General features: G+C 39.0%; 1 protein-coding gene across 5 annotated transcripts in view; it reads left to right on the top strand.

Moving 5' to 3' along the window:
* The window catches only part of DCAF6 (DDB1 and CUL4 associated factor 6), a 135,615-nt gene that overhangs the window by 73,735 nt on the left and 46,139 nt on the right, over positions 1-15,741 (top strand). For 3 of the 5 annotated variants that reach the window (XM_077761784.1, XM_077761782.1, XM_077761786.1), the window contains exon 11: positions 8,221-8,280. The exons of the other annotated variants lie outside the window; for them this stretch is intronic. In XM_077761784.1, the coding sequence (XP_077617910.1) occupies positions 8,221-8,280 (60 nt within the window). The remainder of the gene's footprint in view (positions 1-8,220; positions 8,281-15,741) is intronic. 5 annotated transcript variants of the gene reach the window in all.

The raw sequence follows: 15,741 nt of genomic DNA, 5'->3' as shown, positions 1-15,741 counted from the left end.
CCTGCGCCACCCAAGCACCTACCTGCATATACATAGATGTGTGTGTGTGTGTGTGTGTGAGTTCACTGATGTCTTTCTTCCTTTCAGAACATAAACTCCACCTGAGTAGGGACTATTTTGTTCCGTGTTTTCTCCACGGAGCCTAAAACAATGCCTCATACCTAGGAAGCACTCAAATATAGCTGCAGAATCCTATGTTATACTTCTACTTTTATATTTCTACTGTGACTGCTGCTCTAAGAAAATATTAAAGATTATGTTAGTATTTTTAGCTAAAAAAAAGTAAATGACAAATCTGTTTATCTGAAAAATATGTAACTTTGACTTTTTAAAGAGTTCTGCATTAATAAGTCCAGGAACTGTTTACAAACACATAACCATAATTTTAATTGAATTTTAATTGTCATTTGATTGAAGGTAACAATTTTGTGTATAGATTAGATAACTGATATTTTCTAATTTTTTGTAGTATTGTTTTATAGAAAGATGAAATTAGTGAAGGAATATTTTTAAATGCTTTGCTTATGGAAGACTTTATTTTCATTCTGTTTAGTTACTTAAATATCCTTAGAGAACTATATGTGTGTAATTCATTTCATTGTAAATAGATGCATTTGAATATGGAAGTGTGTGTAGTTTATCTCATAATGTGATAATCAGTAATTTCTTTCTCGTGAGCAGTTTGTTTTTAATACTCCTCCAGGAGACCTATTTTATTTGTATCCTTCTCTCTTTGATATATAACCACATTCCTGATATTTCCTATTTTATTACTATCTTTTCACCTTTTGTTTCCCTATCTGTGTCAGAGTTTTTAAGGGGGCCTGAGATAGCTTTGCTCCGTAAGCGCCTGCAACAACTGAGGCTTAAGAGGGCCGAACAGCAGAGGCAGCAAGAGCTGGCTGCGCGGGCCCAGCAGCAGCCTTCTTCCGGTCAGTCTTCTCACGAGGGCTCTTCCCAGGACCCTGGCGCTTCAGGTTATTAATGTCTAGTGTCCTCGAGCAGCCGGGCGAGTTGGTTTTTTAACACTGCTGCTGTGTCTGTAACAAGATGCTTCCCCTCCCTTCAGAAAGAGCTGATGGCGCTGACAGCTTTTCCCTGCCTTTCTCGTGTCCGGTGTGCCCATCAGCGCACGGCGGGAGGGACATGGCCCGGCAGCACGGTTTGCCAGAGAGATGACCATAGAATAATCTGTTATTTTGTTGGTCATGTTCCTGCAAAGGGGCAGATGTTTATTACTTTAATAGCTAATCAACTACTTCCTAATAATCTAGTGAATTTGGAGCCTGCTTTGGTATTCTTATTGAAAATTTTTAATATGCTGAAATGGTCTGTATGTTTATCGGCCCCTAGCCCTTCCTCTTCTTCTTTTGTTTCTCCTTTGGACATTAACCAGTACTCCCAGGAGTGGAGTAATGCTAGACTTTAGAACTACAGTGTTGTTTGGCCACCTAGCATGCTGATGCGGTCATCCTCCTCTGTAATTATTTGAGAATTTTCAGTATCTGCTTACTTACTCCTTGTATACATAATCAACTTTCTGATACATAGGACAACAAAAATACAGTCTCATGCCTGTTCTGATGCCACAAAACTCTGGTAAGACAGTGATAATCTGTGCCAGTCTTTTTCTTTGAGCATCTTAATGGCCTCGTTCTTTTATGGCCAGAAAGCTCATGATACTCCACAGATGTTTGTCAAAAGAATTATATAGCAGAAAACAGAAAATTGTCGATTGAATTCTTTCAAGATGGATGATAGGTATTATATATCCTATCCTACAGGTACTACGTAGCGGGTGCTACAGATCTTTATTTAGGAACTAGAATGTGTCCACAGAGGAGACTATGATACTTCACTTTGTACGAATATTTTGTTTTGCCACCCTGCAGAGTGGGGTATTAATTACTTTGAGAACTCTGATTTAATTACTTGTAATTCATTTGTATATTGGTAGAACTTAGCAACCTCCACTTTATAAATACCTGTTCTACCATGTGCTGATAACAAAAGCATATTATATAATATCATGGTGAAATAAAATATATTTAAATAGCTGTAATATAGGTGTGATGTTTGGAACAAATTCTGGGCCTGATTTTTAATTGAGTGTTATATTAATAGAGGGAATATCAGCCAAGCAAAGACATCTCTGACCATTTTTTTCCCCTATACTTCAAACTGACTGGAAAGCTTGATTAAATGATAGTCGTGACAATAAGACATTTTGCTATGATTTTGTGCAAGGCATGAAACTCTAGCTGAAGTGTTTCAAAAGTAAAACTATTGCAACATAAAATCCAATAAGGAAGTTACAGTGCTCCTACACATGTAAATATTTTTTAAAAAATTTTTAATGTTTTTATTTCTGAGAGAGAGAGAGAAAGAGACAGCATGAGCAGGGGAGGGTCAGAGAGAGAGGGAGACACAGAATCTGAAGCAGCTCCAGGCTCTGAGCTGTCAGCCCAGAGCCCAACGCGGGGCTCGAACCCACAAACTGTGAGATCATGACCTGAGCTGAAGTCAGACGTTTAACTGACTGAGCCACCCAGGTGCCCCATAAATATTTTTTAAATCCTGAAATTAAGCAGATAACAAACCAAATATTAAAGTGACTTTGAGTATAAAATAAACTGTCTATATTAGCAGGAAAGAAGTATACATTGTAGACATTAGAAAAATATTTTTAGACTCATCCTTTCATATCTAGCTTACCAGTTTGAATTGAAGCAGATTCTTTTTTACAAAAGTAAGCTTTAGAGTATTATGTAATCTCTGAAATAAGATGCTATTTTACCAGCTCTGAGATTTCTTATTAAATAGTATCTAGTTTGGTAGTCACTCTGATTTGTGGTAATCTTTAAAAAGTAGACACCTTGCCCCATTTTGAGGTTGAGAAACGTGTTAGCTTTACTTTGTTGTGTTTTGTTGAGATTTTTTTTTTTAATGTTTATTTTTGAGAGAGAGAGAGTGCGCACGAGTTGGGGGCAGGCAGAGAGAGAGGGAGACAGAATCGGAAGCAGGCTCCGTGCTGCTAGCACAGAGCCTGATGTGGGGCTCGAACCCACCAACCGTGAGATCATGACCTGAGCTGAAGTTGGATGCTCAATTGACTGAGCCACCCAGGTGCCCCTGCTTTGGTTTTTAACGACGTGTTGGGCCCTGGGGCCGTCTTACATGGCCAGTATTAGCCTTAGTGCTCACAGTGCATATTGCTTCTTTCACCATAAGGTGAATACTTCCTCTAGATCATATGCTTTTTTTGTTTACTTATTTCGAGAGAGACAGAGACAGGAAGGGGGAGACGGAGAGAGGATCCCAAGTAGGCTCCATGCTGTCAGCGCAGTCTGACATGGGGCTTGAACTCATGAAACTGCAAGATCCTGACCTGAGCCAAAACCAAGACTTGGACAGTTAATCATCTGAGCCACTGAGGCTCCTCATGTGCTTTTAACACAGCGTTCGTACCAGACATAGGAGCCCCTGATTAAGTCATCTGTGACCTGCCCTGAGCACATGTGATGATGCTACCTTTATTCTGTCTGCATGTGTCACAAGAACACTGTTTGGTAATTAAAGAAAAGTTAAATAATGCATAGTTTGTTACAGAGGATGACTAATAAAAATCTGCATATTTTTTTCCATTTAGTAAACTTTGGATATGAGGAAAAATGAATAACTTAATAAAAAATTCATCTTTTAGAACATACAAATTATAAAAATACCGAATAGGAATTCAATTTATGAAATCCAACAGGGAGGTTTTTATTTGAATAACAGTTATTAAACATGTTCTTAAACTTAATGATTAAGTACAATACTGTCTGTGTACCATGGACGTTAATTGATCCATCATAGCTAATTTCTAAAAATTTCATTTTTCAAAGTCAGAATACATTACTTTAAAATATTTTTATTTTTTAAGCTAAAAACAAAAGTTCCTCCCACCCACCCCCCCCCCATGCTTTTAAGAAATACATTGTAATTTATTTCTAGGCTTTCAGTGATTTTTTTTTTCTTTTCCCCAGTCATAAAGAGGTGAATCTGCCTTCATCAGATTACTGTTTGGGTATTAGACTGGTTGAGTTCTTGTCCTGGCTTTGTGACTAGATTGGCTCAGACTGATCATTTGGCTGCTTTGTGTCTCAGTTTCCCAATTACTGATTTATTTAGGTAGCGTGGCCTTCCATAATTTACAGAGGTGGCATAAGTATGGGGTAGACGATATTGTATAACATTTTTGTGTTCCTAAGTAGAGCAGTACGCATAATAACGTACTGTCTTAATTATAATATCTTTCACTTACTGCCTCGAAGTTACCTCCTTTCACAGCCATGCACGGTGGATGGCATTCAGGGTTTGGAATGAGCTCTAAAGACAGATGCCCTAAACAGCTGTGGCAGAGGCAGTCAGCATATTGCTGATTTTAAACCCAGCTTTTTTTTTTCCCATTTCAGGTCCTTTGAAGTCATGGGTCGCTGGCTCCTGCTCAGAGTGACAACACGCTGTGGAGTCTGCTGTAGTCTGGCTCGACCACCACAGAGCCCACTGGAGCATGGAGCCAGCCTAGAGAGGGTCAGGTAGGAACTGTTTTTTCACTTTATGGCACGGTTTTGCTGATTGGAAAAGAAAAAAAGTAATTTTGATACCCCAAGAGGGTACAAAAGATTGGTGATTATTTTTGAAAAAAGGGCTTTTCAAAACTGAGCCATATTGGAAAAAATCAGCACTTACCGATCCTGTGCAAGCAGGCTCTATACAGCATCCAGTTCCCCACTGTCCATGACAGCAGTCACGGTAGCCTCCTCAGATGGATGCATTTGATCCTTGTTTTAGTGTTTACAGCCCAGACTTTAGTTAGTGACTCAGATAGGACGTCCGTCTAGTTCCGTAAGCCCTCGGCTACATTGAATGACAGAGTCTGGGCACAACAGTGATGAGCATGTTAGAACTTCAGACATGGGAACACGCTCCGCATTTTTCAGAACAGCTTCCTATTATTATTTTTCATTCAGTGTCATGCTTCTGAAAAATACGCAAGTAATAGTAACATTAATTGACCCTTTCCTGTGTGCTAAGTAATTTACATGGATCATCTCACTAAGTCTTCATAAGAACAGTATGTGGGAGATACTGTGATTCTTTCCATTTTACAGATGGAGAAACTGAGACATAGAGACATTAAATGACTTGTCCAGGGTTATGGTATTACTGAATGGAAAAGCCAAAACTGAACCCAGACGTCTGGCTGTCTCAGACGGTAGAGCGTGAGACTCTTGATCTTGGGTCTTGAGTTTGAGCCACATGTTGGGTGTGGAGCCTACTTAAAAATAAAATAAAAATCTTATTAAGAGACTATAATTCCTTATTTTTGTCTACATTTGAGAAAATTCTGATATCAAGGGGCTGAAGCGTTTTTTTGAGACCAAAACACAAACTTTTTGGAAATAATACAGAAATTGGCCATGAGGCACCTTGAGCTCAGCACTGAATGAGTTTAGCCTAAAGCTTATCTCTACCTTAAAAATAATAGTTCTAACGCTTCCAGTAAGTGGACCAACCATATTGCATTTTGCAGTAAATTATTATTAGACCATATGATCTGATGTTTCTCAAGTTTATTTTATCTTGAGAGAGCTAGTGAGCGAGTGAGCGTGCAAGGGAGGGTCAGAGGGAGAGACAGGGAATCCCAAGCAGGCTCCGTGCCATCAGCACAGAGCCTGGTGTGGGGCTCAAACCCACAGACCGTGAGATCATAACCTGAGCCAAAACCAAGAGTCGGAGGCTTAACCAACTGAGCCACCCAGGCACCCCAGTCTGATTTTTATTATGTAATAGGTGCTTTCTGGAAGATATTTCTTTTACAGGGAAATGGGGTAGAATATGCAAACAACTGACACAATCAGCATTGAACTGATTTTATCGTGTTAATCTTTGGAAATACTTCTCTAAGTTGGAAGTTATAGGTATAGTATTTACGTATCTAGGGATATAAAAATATGTCACTTCAGATGTTAATGTGACAGGAAAATAATCCTTCCAAAAACAGCTGCATGGTGCCCAAGATTGAAAATAGAACAAGGAATGATCAAGAAGGGTTTCTTCTTAAAGATTGGTTTTTCAAGATGGAGGGAACAACAGATAATTCCCCAGCTATGTACAGTATTGCGGCAAATATCAAACCAGTGAGGAAACCCTTTTCATTTAATACTCTTTTAACATAAACTTCTTAAATATTTTAAATCATTAAAAAGATTGAAAACATATAATTTGGAGGAGATAACAGCATTCTAGATCCTTCATTAATGAGTTTTTTAAGAGACATATTCTTTCTGAAATTTTTATCTACAAAATTAAATAAGATGTTCTTTATTTCATAAGATTTGTACATTCCATAATATTTATGGAAAAGTTAAATATTTGATAAAAAGATTACCTGGAGAGTTGATAGTTTTCTGAGGGCTCTTAGTTATAAATGAGAGCACAATTAAATGTATAACAAACACAAATATAACAAAAAATATTTCATAAAACATTTTCTAGGAGGATTTTCTAATAACTTATTTCACCGTACTTCAAATTTTTGTTTAAGTTTTTCTTTACCTTAAGGAATATAATTTTGGTTTTCTCTAAAAACCTATCTTATCTGTTCTTGAAAAACAACATAGGTAGGAATGTTGTATCTAACCCTGAAATGGATAAATGAGAGGAAGTCTTGGAAAGGAAAGCAAAGCATGGATAGATTCAGGAACTGATTGAAATACTGTCTTTCCTTCTTTCTTTTTGTGTTGTGCAGATTTGTTGAACTGAATGTTCTGATGAAGAGGTGATAAGTAAGGATAAGCCAAAGCTATTATTCAGATGATGATCATGCGTTATTATCACAATCCAATAATACAGAAGTCTCTGAGCAAACGGGTGGTATCTGAAGGCTGACAATTTAAAGTTGGTAGAAGTGGTCCCAGTGGCGAGATTGAGACGCAGATGAACAAATTGAAGCAATCAGGATAATCTGGAAAGCTTTTCTTAGCCATCAAGTTAAGAACACTCTCAACTCAAGATATTGTACCTACTTTGGGGGGAGTAAAATGCCATTATGAATAGAAACTGGTGATGATCCAAAAGTGCAAGGTTTTTGTTTTATTAACATTTGCTAAGTACTGGAACACAGGATACTAGAAACTAGGAATTAATCTTACATTTTGGGGAGAGCTATGCTTACTATCTGCATATTATAGCCCCACTGGGACCCAAGCCAGGACTTAGTAGCCACCTCCTCCTGTTCTCTGGTGGCTTGCTTAAGTTACTGGGTCCCTAGGATGACCAGGAAGAGAGAAGCATAGATCCAAAAATGTCACACAGCTAATTATTGTCACAACCAGGTTTAGAATCAAAACTCACTCACTCCAAACCAGTGCTCTTTGCATTTTATCATGCTGCCTTTTCCCAACAATAGAACCCATTTATAGAACAAATTCTTACACAGAAACTCGGTGCATCAAAAGGATGAAAAATTAAATGTTCTATTTGAAGCCAGCGTGGAAAGCATGAAGCCCAGACTAGTAAGCCTATTCCTTTCCTCTCTTTTCCTTTTCCCACCAGGCCCCTAAAAAAACCTAAGTCTTCAATAGATTACAGTTTTAATATGCACAACATGTCTTAGAGTTTTTAAAATTATCTAGGTTTCTGTAATGGCAATTGCTTCACTGAATTTTTCTCTTACAAACCATTTTCTTTGTCTCACATCTTCACTTGAGCTCCTGCTTCAGCTCAAGGTACAAACACCCAGAATCCAGCAGAGAGTAGTGAGCACCTCATTTCATGCTTTGAATCCTCCAGTCCAGAATGAAAGCCATCTTTTAGGGGAAAGAAAGGGGTTTTCGAAGGGGAAGGAGTCTTCTGTTTAGTGAAGGAGATAACCCTAGTTCTATTTTATCTACCTTGTACCTTGTGCCTGTGCTAAGTGAATTTGATAAAAGGTATATGCATGGAAGTAGAAGAATGTTTTCTCAACTCATTCTTAGTGTTGCTAAATGCTTGCGTGGAATAACGTATCTTAAGCACATGGCGCCGCTTACTCACTGCTTGGGAAATATACCACAGTACTTACCTCTGTTCTCTGCCCTTAGACATTTGTTTCTTAAGCTTAGAGTTGATCATGACATTGCTGTGCAGTTTTCTGCTGCTTACTTTTAAGTTGAAATCTCATTTTTGTTTCAGATTCTCCTTCTTCTGTGGTTAACAAACAGCTCGGATCCATGTCACTTGACGAGCAACAGGGTGCGTGCAGCAGGAGATGCGCTATGCCCGTCCGTCCGTAGTTCTATTGCATAAACCAAGCTCGCTCTCACTGTTCCATAGCATTTCATTTGATTATGGTCTCATAGTCAGGATTCTGTGGGCTGAATTGCCCTACATGGTATTGTGCACAGAGGTCCTCCTTGGCCTGTACAAATTATTTTCTACGTAAACTAAGTTAATTCCTACTTTTGGCCCCTGATGCCATCTTTAAATTCTCTTTTTATAACAATTTTGTAATGGATATAAGCTACGTCCATCTTTAAAATCTTAGGTATCATAAACTTGTGTAGAATTGTGGGGTGAGGTTACCATATTACCTAGTGGCTGACTTAGAAAAGGTTATTTGAACATAGTAATATTCTGTATTCCCAACCGCCTATGGTAATGTGTCACTTATCCAGTGGCCAGACTACTGATAGCTTTAACTACAAAGAATATAATTATGCTGATTCTGTAGGGTAAACAATGTCCGCTGGCACTTGCACATGTGAAGTAGGAGAGGTATAAAATCAACCTGAAAGCTCTGAGCATAGCCTAATGAGATAAACAGCTTACTTATCTTTCAAGCTTTATTATCAGCACATCAATCAGGTACAGCACAGAGATGGATAGGTAGAGGAAGACATTCTGACTATAATAAGGGAAAGCTGAAAAGAAGGATGGAAAGAAGAAGACTATAAAAACTAAACAAAAAGGCCGTTCACAGTCGGGGCAAGCAGCTTTACTGTTGCGCCTCAGAATCCCCTGGGTTATTCTAAATGTATTGTGATGCAGATGGTAAAAACATTGGTGTGAAGGTGTCCAGGATAACTTAGATAGTATTCACTTTTCTCTAAGAAGACTGATGATCATCTATCTAATATATTTTATAAATACGATTCAGAAAATTTGGGAAAAAATAACTTAGCCCTAGGCCAGAAGCTATTGGTTGGCTGGAAGTTGACACATGTAGGCTGACTCATTTGCCAGTAGTATTTGGGAACTGAAGCATTACTGAAGTACCTGTTTAGTGTGAAATAGATCTGATTTTAGCTGTCTTCCTGGAGACATATCAGAAGCTAATTTTAAAACAAATTACTTCTGATCTTAAATTCTTCTTTATGGATCGGAGAGGACCACTATTGCTGTGGGTGTTTCTATCTTGAGACTGCATGAATGGCGAATGAGTTGGTAAATGGATTTGAGAACTAAGAAGTGAAGCATGTTTCATCTATATGCATTTATTGTAAAGGCATTTAACAGTGAGAAATAATTCCCTGAAGGTAAAGTACAATTATGACATCATGTTCTAATATATTGTACTACTGTTTAAAACTGCTCTCTAATCAAAAATCTTTTTTGTAAGGATATATGAATGCAAATAGTGTATCACTACCAGAGGGTTTGTGGCCAGATTCATACTCTGTTAATCACAGAGTAATTTCCATAGATTATATTGAATATTTTATTCACTTAAATTGATAATTTACAAGTGATATGGAATGTGGCAGAAAGAGACGAATAAAGGATAACTCAGATTTTTGGCATCGGTGCCTTGGTGAATGGTGATGCCACTTAACAAAGGTAGACTAGTCTTGAGGCGTAAATCAAGAGGCCCTTTGTTGTTTTGGCCGTGTAAACTATGCTGCACCTTTCCAACAGAAAGTACAGGTGTTTCACAGAAGGGCAGACATTGAGTCGCTTTGGCAGAAGTTGCATCGTCTCAGACTGTGTAATAAGTCCTCTGTGTAGAAATGTGCTAATGGTGAACAGTATATCCAAAGGAATTAAACCCTGACCTTTTTTTCACATGCCTTTTTGTTTGGCAGGATTACACTCTTTATTTTTTTTAAGTAAGTTTGTTTATTTTTGAGAGAGAGAAAGAATGTGGGAGTGGGGAAGGGGCAAATAGAGGGAGAGAGAATCCCAAGCAGGATCCATGCTGTCAGCATGGACACGGGGCTTGATCTCATGAACTGTGAGATCATGACCTGACCCAAAATTGAGTCGAACACTTAACTGACTGAGCCACCCAAGTGCCCCAGATTACGCCATTTAAAGTACTGGGGGCTTCTACATTACAGGCTTTTATTACCTAAAAATAACTTCTGTGTGGGGCGCCTGGGTGGCTTAGTCGGTTAAGCGTCCGACTTTCGCTTAGGTCATGATCTCGCGGTTCGTGGGTTCGAGCCCCGCATCGGGCTCTGTGCTGACTCCCACCTCAGAGCCTGGAGCCTGTTTCAGTCTGTGACTCCCTCTCTCTCTGACCCTCCTCTGCTCACGCTCTCTCTCTCTCTCTCTCCTAGAAATAAATAAAAAATATTAAAAAAAAAAAATTAACTTCTGTGAATATTCAAAGAAACTTGGTGCTACTGTCTTTCTCACCTGGATTAATACAGTAACCTCTTACCTGGGTTCCTCGCACCCACTCAGGCTGTAGCCTATTTCCCCAGCAGCCATAGTGAACATTTAAAAACATAAATCTAACCATGTCCTTCATCTGCCTAAAAGTTTTTAATTGTGTCCCTTTGCCCTTCAAACACCCTAAGTCCATACTGTGGTTTACAGAGCCCTACATGACCCGGACCCTGTCTCCCCAAACTTCTCTCGGCCACCCTTCTCTCCTTTTAAGCTCTTGACAAATAGGTCTGCTTTTAGTTCTTCTAACACTCTACACTCCTTCCCCTCTCAGGACTCTTGTGTATGCGCTTCCCTTTACCAAAAATCCTTTCCCTGCAGCAGCTTCTACTTACCAAAGGATAGAAATTTCTTTCTTAAAAATAGTATGACATTTTAATTTGAAGTGATTCTCCCCTCTTATTCTCTTGGTGACCTATTTTCCTTCATTGCATTTGTCACAATTCATAATCATACAGTTTGAGGATTTGTTTGATCCCTGTATTCTCTAAATATTGCTTTCATTCCCTATAATACAGACATGCCTAATACCATGTCTGTTATACATTATACAATAAATATCTGTTTAAGTGAGTGAGTAATGAATTTGTTAAGTGGTGGAAGGCCTTAGGAGAAGCAGAACCACATTTATGTATTGGAAAGATGATTTTGGCATGATTATAGATGGTTGATTGGAAGGGGTTAAGATGAAAACTGCAAGACCATGAAAGGGGACGTTGTAATAGTCCAGGTGAGAGATGCTCTCGGGTCCAATCTGAGGTACATAGACGTGGGAAATGAGAAAAGTGGACAGATTGTTTAAATACTGGAGAGACAGAATTGGTGGCGCTTTCAGACAGAGTAGTTAAAAATGAGTGAGAGAACCATATCCAGATGTCTTGTTAATTGATAGTGATACCATCAGCCAAGATGGGGATTTCAGAAGAAACAGCTGGTTATGGGGGGAAAAGATACATGAGATTTTCTGGATATGTTTAAGTGCACTGACGTATCCAAATTGAGAAATCTTATGGACAGGTAGATGGATGTGTGTTTCTGGGAGTCACTGCAGAGGCCTGAGGTGGAGATAAAAATTAGGAATCATTGGTTTACAGATAGCAGTTGAAGCCGTGGTAGTAGATGAAACTGTGTAGGAAAAGAGGATAAAGTGGAAAGGGGAGAGTTTACACTGCAAGAGCAAGCAGAGAAGAGGATCTAGCTAAGGAGACAGGAAAGGAAGGAGCAGAAAAACTGGCTGGGCAGAGGGAATGCAGAGCTGGGGGGAGAGTTAAGTTCAAGGAGGAGCTGTCCAGCAGTGACCTGCGAAGCTGCCATGTCGCATCGGACAAGGACGGAGGGGTGGTTGGGGCTCAAGCCGTGTGCGGGTCACCCGTGGCTGTGGCCTTGCAGTGAGTAGTGCGGTCGGGGCAGAAGCCAGATGGCCGTGCTTTGAGGAGAATGATTTTCTTTTGGAGGTGGAAACGTTGGTGGGTAGGTGACTCTTCCAGCGTGCTCATTTAAGAATGAAAAGATAGGGGCGCCTGGGTGGCTTAGTCGGTTAAGCGTCTGACTTTCTCTTAGGTCATGATCTTGCGGTTCGTGGGTTCGAGCCCCGCGTCGGGCTCTGTGCTGACTGCCAGCTCAGAGCCTGGAGCCTGTTTCAGTCTGTGACTCCCTCTCTCTCTGACCCTCCCCTGCTCACGCTGTCTCTCTCTCTCTCCTAGAAATAAATAAAACATTTAAAAAAAAAAAAAAAAGAATGAAAAGATAGAGGAAACGTATCATGTGGGAGAGGGGCTGTGGTTTCCAAACTGAGCGTGTTTATACAGTAAGGAAGACTCTTTGTCGAAGAGGTTAAAGGTATGGGGAATAGTCGACGTCCCCTTAATGCTATTATTTCAAGTTTTAACCTTTGTCAAGACTCTTGTGTTCCACTTTACCCTGTGGAATGGGAAAAGTAGATTTAATAAGTTTTCTTTCAGAATATGTGTCTAAGGATTGTTTAATTATATTTTAAGTTTCTTATACTTTTAAAGAGACACTGTTATACTTTTTAACTGATAATCAGTTTCATACTTATTTGACAGTGTTCATCTTGCAAATCCCCAGGTACTTTTACGTGGTGGTTTCATTTCCCACCCTACGGTGGGAATAAAACTAAAATCTTAAAAAACCGTTTTTTAAATTGTAAATGGACTTGCTTCACTAAAAGACCTTTTTTTCTTTCGGTGTTTATGTACACATTATTGAACTGGCCGGTTGTAGTCACTGTTTTTGTTTATCTTGAATTTTTGACAAAAGCACAGCAGTTTATAAATAAAAGTATATTTAGTCTAAACTTTCAGAGTCATAAATGCAAGGTGTCTGGTTGGTAGTTGCGTAAGTAGTTATTTTCTTTTATCAAAATATTTTTGTAAGAAACAGAATGTCAAGGAAATCAGTGGACAACATACATACTGTTTTTATCCTGTTGTAAAATACTTTCCAATATTCTGCAAATAGAGAGCTTTGTACACACATTGACAGCCTGATGTGCTAATTAGAAACTCCTCTTCTGTAAGCACAGTGATTCTGTCATCCGTTGTGTTTAGTTTAGACAATGTTTTAATGACTAGTTCTGGTGTTTTCTTTTTATTTATATATATTTTTTAAGCATTTTTTTTATGTCTTTATTTTATTTTGAGAGACAGAGTGAGCGGGGGAGGGGCAGAGAGAGAGGGAGACACAGAATCTGAACGTAGGCTCCAGGCTCTGAGCTGTCAGCACAGTGCCCGACATGGGGCTTGAACCCACGGACTGTGAGATCATGACCTGACCCGAAGTCGGACACTCAACCGACTGAGCCACCCAGGCGCCCATTTATTTATATCTTTAATTATGTTATGCCTACTGTATTACAAGGAAAATAATCCTCTTTGGGCATATATTTCTTGTGCCTCCTTAAATTATTAAAACGAACACATTATTTTCTGTTAAAAATATTTAGGCCCGTGATTTCCCCCTATTAAAACAACAGAAGAAAACTCTGACCTTAACTTTTACTTTTTGACAGAGTATAAGAAAATTGTTTTGCCTGAGTTTTTACACTTTGGCCCTGACTAAAGCAAGTTGCCTTATATCCATCACAGTGATAACCATCAGGGAAGTGGATGGTGCTGTTGTATTTGAAACTTATGCCAGTAGGCAGTTGTGCATCAGTCGGTCAGACACTGTCATTTGTAGCTTTAGAAATATAAATTTTAACTTTCCACTGTGTATATTGTACAGAAGCAGACTTCTTTTGATGTCGATAAGACACTGACTTAGAGAATGAGACATGTCGGTAAAGGAACCAGTGACACAGCCCTGGGTGCACTGGGGTAGATGGGAAACGGGACATTGGGCCTGTCACGCGTTACGTATGCGTTCCCTTAAGGTCATGCACGTCCCCAGATTAAAACTTCATCTTAGTAATTTCATGACAGTAGTACTTCAATTGATATTTTAGATCTCCATTAAATGTACTTTGACAATTCTCATTTTTATTAAATAAATAACTATTGAAGCCTGCCGTATCAATGGGAAATACAAACTCAGTATTCATCATACTGGAGTATATTTGTAAATACTGTGTCTTAAATTCTAAAGAAAAAATAAGTTAATGAACTTAGACTTCATTCTAGATTTTTTATATTCCTTAGAACTAATTACCACTTTGTTGCTTCGAAGGGAGCAATAGTCTCCCTTTCCTCAACTACCAAGTCTAGATTCTTCCCATTAGTGATATATTTGATCTTTTGAAAGTTAAACCTTTTTTCATCTTGAGCATATTGAGTATGCTTACTTGTTCTCCTCTCCGGCTAACCACATCAGTATCTGTCTGTATATCCAGTTAAATTGTTTTCTCAGAATTGTGTATGATAAAAATAACTGACATATATTGAATTTTCAGTGTGTGACTGGCATTGTGTTAAGAATTTTACCTGCACTACCTCATGTGCTCTAATGAGTACTAATATTATCCTTATTTACTGATGATGAAACTAAGACTCCAAGAAATATGTAAGGACAAGTGAAATAAGTGATGGAGCCATATTTGTATATCTGTGTCATTAATTCACCTCGTATTTAATTATCTGTTTACTTGTGGCAAGTACTGGGCTTACACTAGGATGCATGCTCTCCGTGCTGGAACATAGTGCTGATTAGTGATAACAGTGTTCATACTTATCATAGAGCTGTTTAACCATAATAACAACAGCAGCAGAGACACTTATATTGCATATTCTTTGTGGCAAACATTACTTTGAGCAATTTTTAATTGCTTATTTTCTTAATTCATACCACAACCTTATACCGTAGCTACTGTTATTCTCATTTTTTCAGATGAGGAAACTGAGGCATGGAAAGGTTAAGAAACTTGTCTGAGGTCACCCACTCTAAGTGTGCCTTAGTGTTATAAATGTGGTTCAGACCTCAGTCTGCTCTGCCATCTGTGACCGTAACTACTCTGCCGTGCCTCATCTAACAGTAAAGACAGATGACAAAAACATAAATCTAAGTGTGGTGAGTGTTACAAAAGAGGAAATAACAAGGTTCGTTGGGGAACAGGTGAGAAGGAGTCTTCGTCTCCGCTGGTGGGCTAAATAAGGCACCCATGAGGGTGAGACACTCCAGCTGGGGTCTGGAAAAGGAGTGTGAGTAAATCAGGTTAAGGGGAGTGAGTACGGGGAGGCATGGAGAGCATTTGCAGAGGCTCCGAGGTAATCACTTTAGCATGACAGGAGAGTCCCATTGTGGCTGGAGTGTCCCTCCGCTTCAAGAGATGGGTGGGGCCCAGAATGAGAAGGACCTTTGGGAAGTTTAAGTTTTGGGATTTTATTTTAAGAACAGTAGGAAGCTAAGGAAGGATTTAAAATAGAGACTGATCCATCTGGTTTGTTCAGAATAGAGGATGGAGATTTGACTAGAGAGAAAATCACTTAGGAAGTTCTCCTGGTAAGAAGATTTTGACCTGATGATAGAAGTATGGCAGCAGAATGAAGAGGCTGAAGAAATATTCAGAATATAGAATAAACAGGATTT

The sequence above is a fragment of the Crocuta crocuta genome, unplaced genomic scaffold, assembly GCF_008692635.1.
Source record: "Crocuta crocuta isolate KB4526 unplaced genomic scaffold, BGI_CrCroc_1.0 scaffold243, whole genome shotgun sequence".
Taxonomy (NCBI): Eukaryota; Metazoa; Chordata; class Mammalia; order Carnivora; family Hyaenidae; genus Crocuta; species Crocuta crocuta.
This window is presented reverse-complemented; position numbering and strand designations above follow the sequence as displayed.